At 38.3% G+C, this 19,770-nt stretch overlaps 1 protein-coding gene across 4 annotated transcripts in view; it reads right to left on the bottom strand.

The window, feature by feature from the left end:
- Nucleotides 1-19,257, bottom strand: part of OSBPL1A (oxysterol binding protein like 1A) — a 223,953-nt gene extending 204,696 nt beyond the window's left edge. For 2 of the 4 annotated variants that reach the window (XM_045886911.3, XM_064577797.1), the window contains exons 1-2: nt 19,048-19,256; nt 134-256 (exon numbers count right to left, since the gene is read on the bottom strand). In XM_045886911.3, coding sequence (XP_045742867.1) covers nt 134-254 — 121 coding nt within the window. In that variant the 5' untranslated portion in view covers nt 255-256; nt 19,048-19,256. Of the gene's footprint in view, nt 1-133; nt 257-19,047 lie in introns of all 4 variants that reach the window. The other 2 variants (XM_045886910.3, XM_045886912.3) reach the window with 2 other exon arrangements.
- Nucleotides 19,258-19,770: the final 513 nt, after the last annotated feature.

Below are 19,770 nucleotides of genomic sequence, written 5' to 3'. Positions count from 1 at the left end.
CCCACTGTTATGAAGGTTCTTTCTAGAATAAGAGATGGGAATTTATTTCTAGCAAGACCAAAAAGATTAGTGCTAAATAAATGAGTCATACATACTCACAAGAGAAAAGCTAAAAAGCCCACCCAAAGCTTACCTTTGCAATTAATGTCAGCAATTACTTCATTTCTTTCCATGGTTTCTAATAACTGTCTAACTTCTTCAACGTTGCCATTTCTGGCATGATGGAGAAGCTGCTGCTCTGCTTCAGTGTTCATTTCTAGATTTAAAAATAATATTTATCTGTTCTATTATTATAAATTATTCTATTATCTAAATATTATTTATCTATTATTATTTATCTTCATTTTGCAGCTAATAAGATAGACACAAGAACTGACTAAATGAATCAGTTGCAGGACCAGAACTTTACTAAGACTCCTTTGCTTTTTTTATTATTAAAAAAATTCACTAGACATTCAGTCAAGTTTCTTAATCTCTCAAATTCTCAGTTTCCTCAACTCCAAATAACCTCATGAGCTGCTGTAACATTGTATGACAAAATGCTTTTATAGACCCACAATATTTGCAAATAGTTATTACAACAATAACTAGACATAAAATTAAAATATGGTCATTACTATAAAAACATCCTAAGGCTGAAGTATAAATTAACATTCAAAACCTGTGCAAAATATTCTGAATAGAAAAAACTCAATTATAAAAATCCAGGAGTGACCATACTTACCATTCCTTTGTTTTCTCTCTCATATTTTACCAAGCCTCAAACCAAATATAGAGGACTACAACCAAATTTAAAGCATTTGTCAAAATGTTATGAACAGCAATTCACAGAATATAGATTTCTTACTAAAAAATACAAATAAATCAATTTTTTTGCCTACAAGATTAGCAAAAATAAAAGATTATACACCTGAAACTAACGTAACATTGCAAGTCAACAATACCTTAATTAAAAAAAAAAGATTAAACATGCCCAATGCTGTCTCGGACAGAAAATGTGCACTCCAGTAAAGTGTTAATACAAATGCATACAATCTTTCATATGTTGGGGGTGGGTCCTAATTTATCAATATCAAGTAAATTTCAAAATACACATACACCTGTGGAGGATTCTGCTAAGATGGCAGAGTTTGAAACACCAGGAATCTGTTTCCCCACCTAGACAATAATTGCACTGGCAGAATCTGCCCAATGCAACTATTTTGGAACCGTAGAATCTACTGAAGGGCTTTCAACCACCAGGGAAAGCTTGGAAGGTAAACTGGTTAATTCATGTCATTTTCAGCCCTTAGCAAGGCAGCAGCTACCCATCTCCCATAGTACATGTGTTCCTGGAGCAGGTTGCAGGAGCCATGGTGAGCAAAAAGACCCCTATACACCAAACATTGGAGAGCTGGGCTCTGATCATTGCTGCTTCTGATCACAGAGATGCAGACAAAGAGGCAAGTAGCTACTGCTGATGCAGCATCTCTCACTGCTTGCTGGGAGCCCCTCCAGTGGGTGGAACTTCCAGGGGATTTAAAGGGCCAGCACTCTTTTTTGTTTTCCCCCTTCATTTTTCTGTTCCTTCCCTTTTAAAAGCCAGACACTACGAACTAGGACATTCAGGGGCGCCTGGGTGGCTCAGTCAGTTGAGCATCTGCCTTCTGCTCAGGTCATGATCCCAGGGTCCTGGGATCAAGCCCCACTTCAGGCTCCCTGCTTCAGCGGGGAATCTGCTTCTCCCTCTCCCCCTGCCCCTCCCCCCTTCTCATGTGCACTTTTTCTCAATAAATAAAATCTTTAAAAAAATATTGACTAGGACATTCAAAAACAACTGCATATATGGAGAAAATTAGAACATAACTGCTCATGACCACCAAAAGGCTCAGCAAAGACCTGAGAAGACCTTAAGTTTACAGCTCAGGCTAACCCTTAGCACAGAGACAGCCCACAACAATCCAAAAACACAACAAATTAGAAAACCCTGGGGAAGGAGGAGAATTTGCTATCTTGAGTTACTACATTATTAAATTCAAATGTTCAGTTTTCAACAATGAAAAAAGTTACAAGGCATACAAAGAAACAAGAAAGTAGGGCCCATTCAAAGGGAAAAACAAATCAATAGAAACTGTCTCTGAAGAAGATCTGATGGCAAGTGGGCGCCTGGGTGGCTCAGTTGGTTAGGCAACTGCCTTCGGCTCAGGTCATGATCCTGGAGTCCCAGGATCGAGTCCTGCATCAGGCTCCCAGCTCAGCAGAGAGTCTGCTTCTCTCTCTGACCCTCCCCGCTCTCGTGCTCTCTCTCCCATTCTTTCTCTGAAATAAATAAATAAAATATTAAAAAAAAAAAAAAGATCTGATGGCAAATATACTAGACAAAGATATCAAAAAGACATTCGAAGATCTAAAGAAAGATGGAGGAAGTCAAGAAAATGTATAAACAAGATAAAAATATGAAAAAATAGAAAACCTAAAAGTAAACAAATTCTTGAGCTGAAAAGGACAGTAACAAATAAAAAATTCACTTGAGGGATTCAAAGGCAGATTTGAACAAGCAGAAGATTCAGTGAACTTGATAGATAGGACAATGGAAATTACTCAGTCTGAGGAACAGAAAGAGACCAAAATCCGAACAGAGCTTAAGGGACCACAGTAGGACACCAAAACGCACATCAACATGCATCATGGAAGTCCTAGAAGAGGTAGAACAAGGGGTAAAGTATTTGGAGAATAGCTGAATATGTCCTCAATTTGATAAAAGACATGAATATAAACATCTGAGAAGGTCAATGAACTCCAAGTAAGGGGAACTCCGAGAGACACACTACATAATCTAATTTTCAAAAGAGAATCTTGAGAGAAGCAAGAGAGAAGCTGAGTCATCGGATCCAGGGTAAGATTATCAGATTTCTCGTCAGAAACTTTGGAGGACAGACAGCAGTGGGCAAATATATTTAAAGTGCAAAAAGAAAATTTTCAGCAAGAATTATGTATCTGGCTAAACTGCCTTTCAAAAGTGAGAGAGAAATTAAGACATTCCCAGAAAACAAAAGCTGAGAGAGTTCATTACCACTAGACCTGCCTTTTAAGAAATGCTCAAGAGAGTCCTGCAAGGTAAGATAAAGTCACACTAGACAGTAACTCAAGGCTATATAGAGAAATAACTTGATAAAGGTAAATGCATGTGCAATTACAGCTAGTGTTATTATAATAAAGGTTTAAAGCTGTACTTTGTTTTCTACATGATTTGAGTAATACCTTTAAAGAAAAAAATATGGTTTAAAAGTATTACTTTTTTTTTTTTTTAAAGATTTTATTTATTTATTTTACAGAGAGAGACATAGCGAGAGAGGGAACACAAGCAGGGGGAGTGGGAGAGGGAGAAGCAGGCTTCCCGAAGAGCAGGGAGCCCGATGCGGGGCTCGATCCCAGGACCCTGGGATCACGACCTGAGCCGAAGGCAGACGCTTAACGACTGAGCCACCCAGGCGCCCCTATTATTACAACTTTTTATAACTTATTATAATTTTTTATATTATTCTAACTCCAAATCTTGTTTTCTATGTAATTTAAGAAACTAACGCATTTAAAAGAATTATTAGTTTATGTTTTGGGTGTACAGTGTATAAAGACGTAATTTTGTGACATCAGTAACCAAAAAGGGTGGGAACAGAGCATAAAGCAGCAAGGTTTTTGTGTGTGTTAAGTTAAGGTAATATAAATTCAAATTAGTGCTATAACTTCAGGATGTTAAATGTAATCACCAGGGTAACTCCCCCTCAAATAGGTAAAGAATACACAAAAAAGGAAATAATGTAAATATTTCAGTACAAAAAAAGTCAGCTAAACACAGAAGATGACAATAATGCAATAAAGGAGGGGCAAAAAAGCTATAAGGCATATAGAAAATAGCAAAATGACAGAAGTCCCTCCTTATCAGTATTTTAAATGTAAATGGATTAAACTCTCCACTCAAAAGACAGATTGGCAGAATGGATAAAAACACATTATCCAACTATATGCTGTCTACAGGAGATGCACTTTAGATTCAAAGACAGAAGTAGATTGAATGTTAAAGGATAGAAAAAGATATTCCTTGCAAACAGTAATCAAAACAGAAGTGACTATACTAACGTCAGACACAATAAACTCAAAACCAAAGAAGGTTACAAGGGACAAAGAAAGACATTATATATTAATAGAAGGTTTAATACAGCAAGAAGAAAGTAATTACAAACACCCAATGACAGATCAAAATATAACAGAAGAAACATTTTTATAATAATAGTCGGAAACATCAATACCCCACTCACAATAATAGATAGGCCCACACCAGACAGAAGGAAACCACCACCTAACTTTGCATATTAAGAAACTAGAAAGAGGGGCGCCTGGGTGGCTCAGTTGGTTGGGCGACTGCCTTCGGCTCAGGTCATGATCCTGGAGTCCGGGGATCGAGTCCCGCATCGGGCTCCCTGCTCGGCGGGGAGTCTGCTTCTCCCTCTGACCCTCCTCCCTCTCGTGCTCTCTGTCTCTCATTCTCTCTCTTTCAAATAAATAAATAAAATCTTTAAAAAAAAAAAAAAAAAAGAAACTAGAAAGAAAAAAAACTAAACCCAAAGCTATAATAATAAAGATTAGAGCAGAAAGCAACAAAATAGAGACTAGAAAAACAAAAAAATTCAATGAAACCAAAAGTTGGCTCTTCAAAATGATCAACAAAATTGACAAACGTTTAGCTGGACTAAGGAAAAAAAGAATCAACCCTACAAAAATAAAAAGCATTATAAGATACGGTGAACAATTATGCACCAACAAATCAGATAACCTAGATAACCTAGATGAAATGGACATATTCCTAGGAACACAAAACCTACCAAGACTAAGTCATGAAGAAATGGAAAATGTGAATAGGTACATAACTCGTAAAGAGATCGAGGGGTGCCTGGGTGGCTCAGTGGGTTAAACATCAGCCTTAGGCTCAGGTCATGATCTCAGGGTCCTGGGATCGAGCCCCGCATTGGGCTCCCTGCTCAGCGGGGAGGCCTGCTTCTCCCTCTCCCTCTGCCACTCTCCCTGCTTGTGCTCTCTCACTCACACTCTTGCTCTCAAAATCTTAAAAAAAAACAAAAAAAACAAAAAAAACAAATGAGTAACAGAAACCTCCCAAAGAAAATCTTCCTGAACTTGACTGCTTCACTGGAGAATGATACTAATCCTTCTCAAATTTTTCTAAAAAGTGAAAGAGGAAAAAATACTTTGTAACTCATTCATGAGGCCACCATTATACTAATACCAAAGACAGACACTACAAGAAAACCACAGACTGATAACCCTTATGAACACTGATGGAAAAATTCTCAATGAAATACTAGCGAACTGAATTCAGCAGTGTATTAAAAGGAATATACACCATGACCCAGTGGGATTTATTCCTGAAAAGCAAGGATAGTTCAACATATGAAAATTGATCAATGTGATTCACTACATTAATAAAAAACACATAATCCTCTCAACTGATGCAGATAGCACATTTAACAAAATTCAACATCTTTCATGATTTAAAAAAAACCTCAGAATTAGAAATAAAAGGAAACTATTTTAACGTAATAAAAGCCGTATGTGAAAAACCCACAGCAAACATCATACTCAACAGTGAAAGATGGAAAGCTTTTCCTCTAAGATTAGGAACAAGGAAAGCATGCCCACTTTCACCAGTTTTAGTCAACATAATATTGGGCATTCTAGCAGATAATTTAGACAATAAATAAAAAGCAACCAAATTGGGAAAGTAGTAAAATTATGTGTTTGCTGAGGACATTTACAGAAAACCATTAAGTGTCAACAAAAAAAGCTCTTAGAAATAACAAATTTAGGAAAGTGTTAGGATACAAGAGCAACATAAAAATCAGCTGCATTTCTTTACACTAGTAATAAGTCATCTGAAAAGGAAATTACAAAAATAATTCAATTTACAATACAATCAAAAAAGAATAAAACAGTTAAGAATTAACCAAAAAGATGAAATACTTATACAATAAAAACTACAAAATATTGAGAGAGATGAAAGACAAATAAATGGAAACACATCCCATTCACGGATTGGAAAACTCAACATTAAAATGTCAATCCTATGCAAAAAAAATCTAGACATTCATTCAATGCCTATCAAAATCCCAATAATGTTTTTTGTAGAAACAAAAGAACCCATCCTAAAACTTAATGAAATTTCAAGGAACTCTAAATAGCCAAAACAATCTTGAAAAAGGAGAATGCTGGAGGACTCATACTTCCTGATTTCAAACTTATTACAAAGCTACTGTAATTAAACACTGTGGTACTGGCATAAAGACAAACATATAAAATAATGGAATAGAACAGGTAAGCCAGAAATAAATCCTTGTGTATACGGTCAAATGAATTTTTATAAGACTGCCAAGACAATTCAATGAGGAAAGGACAGTCATCAACAAATGATGGGGAAACTGAAAATCCACATGGAAAAGAATAAAGTTGAACCTCTACCTAACATTGTATTCAAAAACTAACTCAAACTGGATCAAAGATCTAAATATAAGACTTAAAATTCAGAAGAAAACATAGGGCAAAAGCTTCATGATACTGGTTTTGGCAATGATTTCTTGGATACAAGGACATGGGTAACCAAAAAAATAGACAAAGTGGACACCATGAAAATTTTAAAATTCTGTGCATCAAAAAGACACTATCAGAGTAAAAAGACAAGTCACAAAATGAGAGAAAATATTTGCAAATCATGTATGTGATAAGGGATTAGTATCCGAAATATACAGAGAACTTCTAGAACTCAAAACCCAATTCAAGGGGCACCTGGGTGGCTCAGTCAGTTAAGCGATTGCCTTTGGCTCAGGTCATGATCCCAGGGTCCTGGGATGGAGCCCCACGCTGGGCTCCCTGCTCAGCGGGGCATCTGCTTCTACCTCTGCCCCTCCCCCTATTTGTGCTTGCTTGCTCTTGCTCTCTCTCTCTCAAATAAATAAAATCTTTTAAAAGCAAATCCCAATTAAAAACAAAACAAAAACACAAAGTACTTGAACAGATATTTCTCCAAAGAAAATATGCAAATGGCCGAGGCACCTGGATGGTTCAGCAGGTTAAGCATCTGCCTTCAGCTCAGGTCATGATCAGGCTCCCCGCTCAGCAGGGAGTCTGCCTCTCTCTAATAAATAAAATCTTTTAAAAAAAGAAAATATGCAAATGACCAATAAAGACACAAAAAGACAGTCCACATCACTGATTAGGAAAATGCAAATTAAAACTACAATGAGATATCACCTCATACCCATTAATAAGGCTACTATGAAAAGAAAGCAGAAAGCAAGTATTGTCAAAGATGTGAAAAAATTAGAATCCTGTGCACTGTTGGTAGGAATGTAAAATGGTACTGTCGCTGTGTAAAACAAATTAGTGATTTCTCAAAAAATTAAAAATAGAATTACCCTATGATACAGCAATTTCACTTCTGGATATATACCCAAAAGAACTGAAAGTGAGGTCTCGAAGAGGTATTTGTACACCTATGTTCATGGCTGCATTATTCACAATAGCTAAAACATGAAAGCAACATAAGTGTCCACTGGCAGATGAATGGTTAAGCAAAATATGGTATATACATACAACAGAATATTTTTCAATGTTTAGAAAGGAAGAAATTTCTGCAATATGCTAAGACATGGATTAACTATGAGGACATTATGCTAAGTGAAATAAGCCAGTCACAGAAAGACAAATACTGTATGATTCCACTTCTATGAGGTACTTAGAGCACTGTAGTCAAAATCAGAGAAAGTGGAATGGTGGTTGTCAGGGACTTGGGAGAGAGGAGAATGGGGAACTATTTATTGGGTATAGAATTTCAGTTTTATAAGAAAAGTTTTAAAGTTTAAAGCTGGATGGTGGTAATGGTAGGACATATTATTAATATATTTAATACTACTGAAGTGTACATAAACATTTCTAAGATGGTAAACATTATCTTATGCATATTTTACAATTTAAAAAATAAAAATACACATATACCATTTACTTTCCCAGGGAAACTCTACTTCTAGGAATCTATCTTATAAAAATACTTACATAAGATTATTTTATAAGCATGTTCATAAGGACGGCATTATTTACAATAGTTAAAAGGGTATTAAGTCCATATCCATCAATAGGGGACTGGTTAAATAAATCCTCTAGGAAAGCTAAAAGAAATATTCTACAGACTGGAGGATGGAAGACAGTTGAAGGATCGTTTCAAAAAGTAGCAGCCTATGCTCAGTGAACACCATGACCCCCGCCCTCTTCCCTAATCAGCATTCCTAACGCTGACAGCCAGGAGAAGACTGAGCTGGTTACAGTTTCTAAAAGATAACATGTTCCAAGACAACACTAGCAGCTCCCAACAAATGGCTAAGCCAGATGAATCTTACAGTAGAGTTGGCAGTCAACAAGGTTCCCCTACTTTCTCAATTTCCAATCACTTTCTAGTTCCTATTAAAAGCCAATAGCTAAAGGTGACAAGACATCTGAAGAAAACCTCTAAAACATGAAAGAGTCTAGAACCAAAGAGGCAAAAAAAAAAGCAACTTGAAAAAAAATTTCAGAGAAAAAGTTAAATAAAACCTAATCTTTAGAGAGTGAAATTATATTCTGAAACAAAACCAAGATACTGTATGAAAATACAAAACTGCAGAAAAAGATATTTGAATATTAAAAATGATAGCAAAATGTCAATGAAACAAGGAGCTAGTTGTTTTGTTTTTTTTTTTTAAAGATCAACAAATTGATAAACCTTTACTCAAACTCAGAGAGGGAGAGAGAGAACTCCTATAAAATCAGAAGTGAAAGAGAAGTAATCGACACTACAGAAATAAAGACTATAAGAGAATATTATGAAAAATTAGTGCCAACACATTGGACAGAAGAAATGGATCAATTCCTAGAAACATAACCTCCCAAAACTGAATCAAGAAGAACTAGAAAATCTGAACAGATTATCAGCAATGAAATTGAATCAGCAACCAAAAAACTCCCCAAAAAACAAAAGTCCAGGACCAGATGGTTTCACAGAAGAACTCTACCAAACATTTCAAGGAATAATAATGCCTATTCTTCTCACACTATTCCAAAAAATAAGAGTAAGGAAAGCTTCCATATTCATTCCATGAGGCCAGCATTACCCTGATACCAAAACCAGATAAAGACACTACAAAAAAAAGAACTATAGGCCAATATCTCCGATGAACACAGATGCAAAAATCCTCAGACATTAGCAAACCAAATCCAACAATACATTTAAAAAAATCATACACCATGATCCAGTGGGATTTATGCCTGGGATGCAAAGGTGGCTCAATATGCACAAATCAATCAAAGTGATACATCAAAAGAGAAATGATCATATGGTTTTTATCCTTTAACTATATGCAGAAAAAGCATTTAACAAAGTACAGCATCCGTTCTTCATAAAAATCCTCAGCAAAGTAGGTTTAAAGGGAACACACCTCAGCATAATAAAGGCCATATATAAAAAACCTACAGCTAACATCATACTCAATGATGAAAAACTGAGAGCTTTTCTCCTAGTATCAGGAACAAGACAAGGATATCAAATTTACCACTTTTATTCAACATAGTACTAGAAGTCCTAGCTACAGCAATGAGACAAGAAATGAAAGGCATCCAAATTGGTAAGGAAATAGTAAAACTTCCACTATTTGCAGATGATGTGATACTGTATCTGGAAAATCCTGAAGACTCCACCAAAAAACTATCAGAACTAATAAATGAATTCAGTAGTCACAGGATAGAAAATCATAGGAATTCACTGCATTTCTATAAACTAATAACAAAGTAGCAGAAAGTGAAATTAAGAAAACAATCCCATTTACAATTTCAACAAAAATAATACCTATGAAAGAACTTAACCAAGAAGATCAAAGACCTGTACTCTTAAAGCTATAAAACACTGATAAAAGAAATTGAAGATGACAAAAACAAATGGAAAGATATTCCATGCTCATGGACGACAGCAAATATTATTAAAATGTCCATACTACCCAAAGCAATCTACACATTTAATGAAATCCCTATCAAAACACAAACAGCATTTTTCACAGAACTAGAACAATCCTAATTTGTAGGGAACCACAAAGGACCTCAAGTAGCCAAAGCAATCTTGAAAAGGAACAAAACTGGAGATCTCACAACCCCAGATTTTAACATACACTACAAAGCTGTAATAATCAAAACACTGTGGTACTGGCACAAAAAAAGATACATAGATCAACTGAACACAAGACAGAGCCCAGAAATAAACCCACAATTATGTGGTCAATTAATCTTTGACAAAGGAGGCAAGAATATGCAATGGGAAAAAGACAGTCTCTTCAACAAATGGTGTTGGGAAAATGGGACAGCCACAGGCAAAAGAATGAAACTGGACCACTGTCTTATGCCACACAAAAAAATAAACCCAAAATGGATTAAAGACTAAATGTGAGGCGTGAATCCATACAATCCTAGAAGACAGTACAGGCAGTAATTTCTCTGACATTGGCCATAGCAACATTTTTCTAGATAGATCTCCTGAGGCAAGAGAAACAAAAGCAAAAATACACTGGTGGGACAATATCAAAATAAAAAGCTTCCACACAGTGAAGGAAACAATCAGCAAAACTGAAAGACAACCTACTGAATGGAAGAAGGTATTTGCAAAGTGACATACCTGATAAAAGGTTAGTATTCAAAATACATAACTTAGAGGTGGATAGCTGGCTCGGTTGGAGGAGTGTGCAACGTTTGATCTCAGGGTCGTGAGTTCAAGCCCCACAATGGATGTAGCGAATAAAAAAAAATAATAAACTTCATATATATATGAAGAACTTCTACAACTCAACAACAAAAAATAATCAATTAAAAATGGGCAGAAGACATGAACAGACATTTTTCCAAAGAAGACATCCAGATGGCCAACAGACACATGAAAACATGCTCAATATCACTCATTCTCAGGGAAATACAAATCAAAACCACAATGAGGTATCACCTCACACCTGTCAGGATGGCTAAAATCAACAAAACAAGAAAGAAGTGTTGGTGAGGATGTGGAGAAAAAGGAGCCCTCGTGCCCTGTGGTGGGAATGCAAACTGGTGCATTTGGAGGATAGTATGGAGATTCCTCAAAAAATTAAAAATAGAACTACCCTACAATCCAGGAATCACACTGCTGGGTACTTAGACCCAAAATTCAAAAAGACTGATTCAAAGGGATATATGCATCCCTATGTTTATTGCAGCATTATTTACAAAAGCCAAACTACAGAAGCAGTCCAAGTGTCCACTGATGAAGATGTACACACATACACACAAATATTATTCAGCTGTGAAAAAGAATGAAATCTTGCCATTTGCAAGGACATGGATGGAGCTAGAGAGTATAATGCTAGGCAAAATAGGTCAGAGAAAAACAAATACCATATGCTCTCACTCATATTTGGAATTTAAGAAATAAAACCAGCAAAGAGGGAAAAATGAGAGAGAAAACCAAGAAAGAGTCTAATAGTAATAACGATAAGAGAACAACCTGATGGTTACCAGAGGGGAGAGGATGAGGGGATGGGGGAAACAGGGGATGGGGATTAAAGAGTGCACTTACGATGAAAAAAAAATAAAATGATAAAAATAAAAATAAATCTTACCCACTTAAACAGTCCATTGTAATACCATATTAAGCACAGCAGTTGTTAATGCCTACCAAAGACGGGCTGCTACAGGAACTGGAGGCACAAGGATGACCACACAATGTCTGCCCTTCAGAAACAGGGCGAACGTGCCAAGAATAGTAAGGTGTGCAAGGGGCAGTGACTGTATAGGACAAAGGGCATGATCAGCTCTTCGTGTGCATCAGTTATAGAAGGAATCACAGAGAAAGTGACTTTTAACCTGGAACTTGAAGAATGAAAGCTCACCAAGACCAGCAGGGTGAAGAAAGTTGCTAACACGGACAAATGTCAGGAAAGGAACGGTCCTGGGTGAAGCTGTGATTCTGTGTCAGGAGTGAGGAGTTTGAAACTCCTCTGGGAAACAGGAAGAGGTCCAGGCAGCAGCTTGAGCAGAAGCACACAGTTCTTGGCTAGAATTCACATGGTGGGAGTCAGGCATCAGCGTATCTGTGGTCATTAAAGTCAGAGGAGTAAATACGATCGCTCACAGGGAGAAAAACAACATTTAAGGGAAGGAGGCCAGTGATTATGATCTAGCAGAGAAGGACTAAGGTTGGAGAAGGGGACAGAAGAGGGTGATAGCACTGAAACCAAGAGAGGACAGAGTTTCAAAGGGGTCAGAAGATGGGTGTGAAATGTTAAAGGAAGCACCAGGCCAATGTCTGAAAACACTGGCTGGTTTGGCCAATCAGAGGTCACTGATGAACTCAAGAATACTTGCAGTGCAAATGATAGAGGCAAAAACGGAAGGGGGGGGGGGGCGCCTGGGTGGCTCAGTTGGTTAAGCGACTGCCTTCGGCTCAGGTCATGATCCTGGAGTCCCTGGATCGAGTCCCGCATCCGGCTCCCTGCTCAGCAGGGAGTCTGCTTCTCCCTCTGACCCTCCTCCCTCTCATGCTGTCTCTCATTCTCTCTCTCGCAAATAAATAAAATCTTAACAACAACAACAAAAAAAACGGAGGAGGGTACATTGAGGAATGAATGAGGGATATTAAGGAGAGACGGCACCAGACTCCTTTAAAGTAACTTCATTCTGAAGAGCTAGTGGTAGCTCCAGTTTTAGGATATTAGATACCTGGGCCTGTTTACAGGCCGCGGGGAAAGAGCCAGAAACAGGAAAAGCTGGACATAAAGAAAAAGAAGGGATGTGGGATTGATAAGCTCCTAGAGGGGCCTAAAGTAGGTGGATAAAAAGCCCAAGAGAAAGCAACATGGCACAGAGGCCACAGGCAGGGCAGATGGTGCTTAAGGGGCTGGTGGGGGAGGCTAGGTAGCCCAGGAAGAACTTCCGTCCGATGGCTACCAATTTCCTCAGAAGAGAAACAGTCTTAGGTATCTTTACAGGGTTGGAGAGAACTCTTACTAAAAGACAGGAATGGGGGGGGAGGGGGGGGAGTGTAAGAGGTAAATAAAATACAGATTGTTTTATTTTTAAATTAAGAGGGGAACAAAGCCAGTTAAATTTCACCAAAACAGGAGAAAAAGAAAAAGGAAATCTCTTGCGGTTCTCTGCCTAACTCCCATGGGTTTTAATGGAGGTGCCTGTTTGATTCAAAAACATTCTTACGGCAACTTGGACAAGCTGTCACTTTCAAAGCAATTTTAACCCCACATCCATCAAAACTAATTAGTTTATCAGCAGGCCTAGCCAATTCCACAAGTTTGCTGACTGTAAAACTTAGGACTCAAGTAATATCCTTGAAGATAAATTCCTAATACATTTCCCCTACATTTCTTTTATAAACTTCTATTACCTTAGAAAGGAGGGGTGGGGCACGGGGGGGGGGGGGGGACCTGACACTTTCTATCTCCCCGTAGAAACAAGTTTATAAAATCACATATACATTTAAAACTTACTCCCCTGAACAAATCATTTTATAAGTGTTAAGATCAGAAAACAGTAAGAATACATTTTATTCTAACAGTCAAATTGCACAATTCCAAAAATGTCTGTAATTTAAAAACTGAGTAAACCAAGAGTCTGAGACTTAACCAACTGAACCATCCAGGCGCCCAAAGTTTTTTTCTTTCTTATATGTCACAGGAAATTAAAATCACACCAAAAAAGAAAAAAAAAAATATATATATATATATATATATACACTCTCTAGAATTACTAAGCATTACTATTTGATACATCTCTAATTTATAAATCAACTAATTTCTAGGATTAATAGTTAACTTTAGGGAAAAAAGCCAAATAAAAGAATCCAAATTCACAGGTTGAACAGATTTTTAAAAAAACATTCTTTGGAATCATGAGCTTATTTCAGAAAGGGGCTTTGTCTCTGATGTTTAAGAAAAAGGCAATTCGTTAATGCAGCTGATCAGAATGGATCTGAGCCATAGCCTATCAACAAGTATTTTTCACCATTATTTTGTGGATATTTTCAACTGCTCTTTTCACATTCATGCAATTCCAAGCTCTCTCTTTAAAATACATGGAGATTTTTAATGACCAAGAGAATGTTTTCAAGGAAATAACTAGACAAAAAATATTTTGAGCTTCAAAAACTGGGAGACTCCAGACTATTTTGCCTATTTCCCATCCTTCCTGAGGAAGCTAGGCTTCTAAATTATTTTGTAGAAAGGAAATTTATATTTTGTTTTATAAACACTGTAAATTACCTAATTAAACTGATCGCCATACTTGATAAGTCAGTCCATCCATGCCACTAAATGCCCATTCAATACAGTGGATAAATTCCGTAGTCCTCACAACTCTTGACATTTTGGCAAAGACCCTAAAACTTGTAGCCTAAAGGACAATCGTGACATGCTAAATTTGGCTGGAGGTCTATTGTAAGCTGAATTGCTATTTTCCTTTACTGTTCAGGTTTAATTTCTACAGAATCAAAGTAGAAAATTCCTAAAGAAATCAAAGAATAAAGTTCAACAGTTAATTCACCTGAGTACCATAAACTCAAAATACTAAACAATTTGTCCTTTGAGTTCTTAACAGTATTTAAAAAGTTAAGATTCAAAGATATCAGGCTAACTTTATTCAGTCATACATAGAACACCATTTCACTGGGCATCCTAAAACATCAGGAAGGTATAGCAGTTTCTCAAAACTTAAACACAGAATTAAAATATGACCCACAATATACCCAAAAGAATTAGAGCAGGGACTTGAACAGATAATTGCTCACCCACGTTCACAGCAGTATTCTTCACAGTAGCCAAGAGGTGGAAGCAATCTAAGTGTCCAGTGACAGGTGAATAGGTAAAAAGTGTGGTATATACATACAATGGATTATTAGTCAGCGTTGAAAATTCTGACACACTACAACATCTACAAACCTTGAACATATGCTAAGTGAAATCAGTCAGACACAAAAGGGCAAATACTATATGATTCCATTTATAGGAGGTACCTAGAGTAGACAAATCCATAGAAAATAGGATATTGGTTACTAGGAGCTGGAGGAGGGAGTGGGGAGTTCCTGTTTGGGATGATGAAATAGTTCTAGAGATGGATAGTGGTAATGCTTGCACAACAATGTGAATGTACTTAATGCCACTGAATAGCATACTTAAAAATGGTAAAAAAAAAAAAAAAATTATATCATGTGTACTTTACAACAAAAAAAGTCAGGGAGCTCTGAATTATGGCTTACAATTGTCAAATAGCTTTTGTACTATCAAAGTCAAAGGGAACCTAATTATTCAAAATTTACCATGACTACATGTTGTGATTTTAAAAATTCTCAGATATACCGCTTTTATGCTTGGTATTATTACAATAATATTTGAAACACAATGCATACTAGGAATTTGAATAGTGAGAAAAATTAAATTTATGAACATATTTTACAAACTAAATCTAACATAAACAACTGTAGTGCACTTAGTTAGCACTGCATTGCAGAGTAGCTAGCGCTCAATGTGAGTTTTTCCCCCCATTACCACATTCTCTTAAAGTGAGGAAAATATTAAAAATTGAAGTTACTATGTAAAAACATGGCAATAGCAAGAAAATAAATTTTGCCCTTAATCTTACTAACTCCTAGCAAATAATCAGTGAGTTCTCTAATGTGATGATACACCTGTATGTATGTACATATGTACACATATAAATTTGTGGGCGCCTGGGTGGCTCAGTCGTTAAGCGTCTGCCTTCGGCTCAGGTTATAATCCCAGGGTCCTGAGATCGAGTCCCACATCAGGGCTCCCTGCTCAGTGGGGAGCCTGCTTCTCCCTCTGCCTGCTGCTCCCCCTGCTTGTGTGCTCTTTCAAATAAATAAATAAAATCTTTTTTAAAAAGTCAATTATTAATTCAGTGAAACTTTACAACTTCCTTCCAATAAGCCTTTGTGCCCTGATAGCATTGCTTCCTTTGGAGGAGAAAGGATAGAGAAGTAGCTAAAATTGTAATGTCACACTACACTTTGTAAACCACTGAAGTCAATGTAAAAATGTTTATTCCAAATTATTTACTTTATATTTGACATATTTACACTATTTTCTCTTCCCCATATTTGTCACGTACTCACACGAACCTGGATGCCCTACAAACATAAAAAAAGAATAATCCTACTTGCTGTGTATTTATTTTACCTTTATTTGGTTTAAAGTGTTAATCGAAATCTGTGAAAATTATCTAAGCTTGTTGGCCCTGCTTCATGAAATTGTTTAAATTAATCTTAGGTTGCTATACATTTTAGGTGCTGCAATAACCAAGAACTCTTAGATGCAACCCTGATTTGGATTTGAACTTGACAGATTCTGAAAATTATTAACTACTGTTTCAAGCAGTTTGGATCTGTAGAAGCCAAGGGCAGAAAAGTCCACGTATTTGATAAATCCAGTTCTAAATAGTAAAAATACTCTAACACGGAGTTTGTTACCTTTTAATGATAAAATTCCTTAAATTTTAGATAAAAGGTATTTAAATGTTTTCCATTTTGATTTCACATTTGAAAATTATCTTCCAAACTTAATCAAATTAGGTATACATAATAATACTGACCGGTTATCTACCATATCGTCAGAAGTGTCTCTTTAAAGAAAAGCTTTAACAAAGTAAAAACATGTGGTTACTTTCCACTATCACAGGATAGGAAAATGGACAGTTAAAGACTGTTTTCACTACACAGATATTTCCTATTTGCTGCCTAATACAAGAACTGAAAGTGAGTGACCTGGTACTTCCTCTTACTGAAAGTGTTAAAAATTATATATAGTGACAGACGGTAACTACATTTATCATGGTAAGCATAGCTTAATGTACAGAATGTGCAATAACCAGGATGTACACCTGAAACTAACAACACTGTATGTCAACTATACTTAAGTGAAAAAGCTTTAGAACTATTTCTTATACTTGCCTACCTTATAGTGGCTTAAGTCAGATAAGTGAGGGAAAATCCAACATTTCTAGGGATCAAGAGTATCCTGTAAGATACTTATATGACATCATAATCATCAATTTAAATTGTACAAAGTACCTGATGGTGTCTAACACTTCATTAATGAATTCTGGCAAGATTGGTAAAATTGGGTGCTTACATGGCTCACACCTGCCCTCTTTCTAGGAACTGTAAAGAATTTACTAGTCATTCAAAAAGTTCTGATTACCACCAGACTTGGCTTGAAAGAACTGACAGGGTTTCCAACCACTTCAAATTTCTCATGTGCACCTGCTAGCTCATTCTCTCCTTCACATAATATTCATTAAGCTGATTGCTACTTTCTACTACTTTTCTCAGTGAATACACAAAGTACAAAAGCTCAGCTTTTAATGTGAAGAGGTAAGAAAGGGCTAAAGTTCCAACTTGAAAAGATTAAATATACAGATGTACCTGTAAAATAAAACTACGAACAGAAAAATTTAACAGGCACTGCGCCATGTTATCCTAAAAAAACAAAACAAAAACACAAACCTGGCTGTATTCCCCTACCTACTGTTGATTCAAAACAAGTACTTCCCTCTGTCCTAAGGGAAGCGTGGGGGGGAGTGATGCTTTTTAGAAACAACTTCTAGCTGCTCTGATTTACAGGTTTAAGTCCTGCTTAAATAATACCTCCAAGACTGAAGGGCCTCTAGAGACAAGGATTAGCCACCCACCACAAATTTCTGCTGACAAGATTCTGCTGAGATGTTTAGCAAGTGTCATCTGATAAACAGACCTTGGCAAAAGCCTACAGAGTTAAAACAACTGCTCCAGATAAATCTACTCAACTTGGCGGCAGTTAACTCCTGTTTTGAATATCAAATGTTCAATGCTGCCAGGGAGAAAACAAAAAGGCGATAAATTTTAAAACTGTTACTGACAACTTTCTCCCCCCCCCCCCCACCTGTAGAACTAGCGGATGAGAAGAGGGTGGATTTTGTAAACCATTTGGTAATTGACGCAGAGATCTTTAAAGTTTCAACTGGGGAATTCAGAAATTATACCTACAATACTGGCTGCGTAAAATTCGTTGTTCTCAGGATTAGTACGCGAACATCTAGCCCTCAAAGTCAACAAAATTATCTTCCAAATGCTTAGCAAAGAGGTGCGGATATTCCGAACTCTATCCAGAATGCATCAACTACAATGCTAAGGCTGAAGCTTTCAGGGAAAACACACCACTGATGTTAAAGCTAATTATGTTATCAAATCCACAAGAGCCTACTAGCTGAATTTGCTACATTGGAGCAGCCTTGTTTACGTCAACTTAATATCACAACGCCAACCGTTCAACTTCACAACCTAGTCTGCATAAAGCAACGACTTTGACGATTAAAAACTAGGATTAACTAAATCAGAAAGACCCTTTCAGCGCCTCCTGCCAATCAATAGGGCCACGGGGTAAATGAATCATTGTTTCTATTGTGCAGCGGCAATCTTTCATTCTGTTTCTGAATCCCTTTGATAGTCTTCCATGCTTGTCGAATTAACCACGAGGCACACTCTGAGATGGTCACATGGGCAGCTCGTGATTTCTAGTGAGAATCGTCTCCTCACGGTAGTAGGAAACTAAAAGTTACGATGCACAAATCCAAGTCCCGGGAAAGCACGCAGCTGATGACTTGGTAAAGAATGCATGTGGCACCAGCACGAAGTCGTAGCACCCGGAGTGAAAGTGCAACGAACGCCAACATCTTGCTACTTTTTAACAACTAACTTCGCTGCAGCGCTGGAGAGCCAGCGGCCGCGGAGAAACCGAACTCGGGCTGGGAGCCCAGCATCGCCACGCCACGACTCTGACCGGCCTCGGCGACGCGCGGGACAGGCCCGCGCATCCCCCACCAGGGGCGGACAGATCTTCCCGGAGCACCAGGCAGGGGGGGAACCCGCTCACACAGGAACCGGCCACGGAAACTGACCTACGCGGTCACCCGGGCTCCCAGAGCTCCCGGGGTGGGGGGCCACGACGATGAAACGGCTGGCACCGACTCCGGCTGACACAGCCGGAGACTTGTGGTCCTGCGGAAGGACGGTCTCCGGGGTCCCGGGAACGGGGCGGACCGCGAGGCGGCCAGGCACGGCTCCGCGAGGTAGCGCCGGTCCGCGAGATGGCGCCGCCCCTCCGCGCCGCGCGCCGGGGCGCGCGCGCGCGCGCTCGGATTATTTGTGCCGGGCCCGCGCGGCACGTGACCGGCGCGCGGGCCTCCCGGCGCGTGCTTGGCGCCCCGGGGCCCCGCTTCCGCCCCCGCCCGGCACGCCCCGCCCCCACAGGCTCCCGTCCCGCCTGGACCACGGACGCCAGTTCAGATTTTGCCAACCGCAGGCAGGAGTGCCAAAACACGGTGCTCCTTCCACCCCACCCAGACTCGGAAGAAGTGGACCTGACACTTAGGAGCGGTGGCGGGGAGAGGAAGCCCCCCCAGGCCGAAGCCAGTGCTTCGAGTTAATGCTCTGGCAGTTTATTAAATACATCACCCAGCTGCCTAGATTTTTTTCTTTTCTGCTTTGTTTGCGACTTTACCCGTGGGGACTTAATTGGCGGTGTAAATTAGCTACACCCCTTCTTCTTTTCACGTGTCAAAGGATGGTCTTCAAATGCCATTCAGTTTTAACTGTTATAAGATAGGTACCAGTGAAGAATG

Source organism: Mirounga angustirostris, unplaced genomic scaffold (assembly GCF_029215605.1).
Source record: "Mirounga angustirostris isolate CCGP_5_RB_7025 unplaced genomic scaffold, mMirAng1.0.hap1 SCAF_14, whole genome shotgun sequence".
Taxonomy (NCBI): domain Eukaryota; kingdom Metazoa; phylum Chordata; class Mammalia; order Carnivora; family Phocidae; genus Mirounga; species Mirounga angustirostris.
This window is presented reverse-complemented; position numbering and strand designations above follow the sequence as displayed.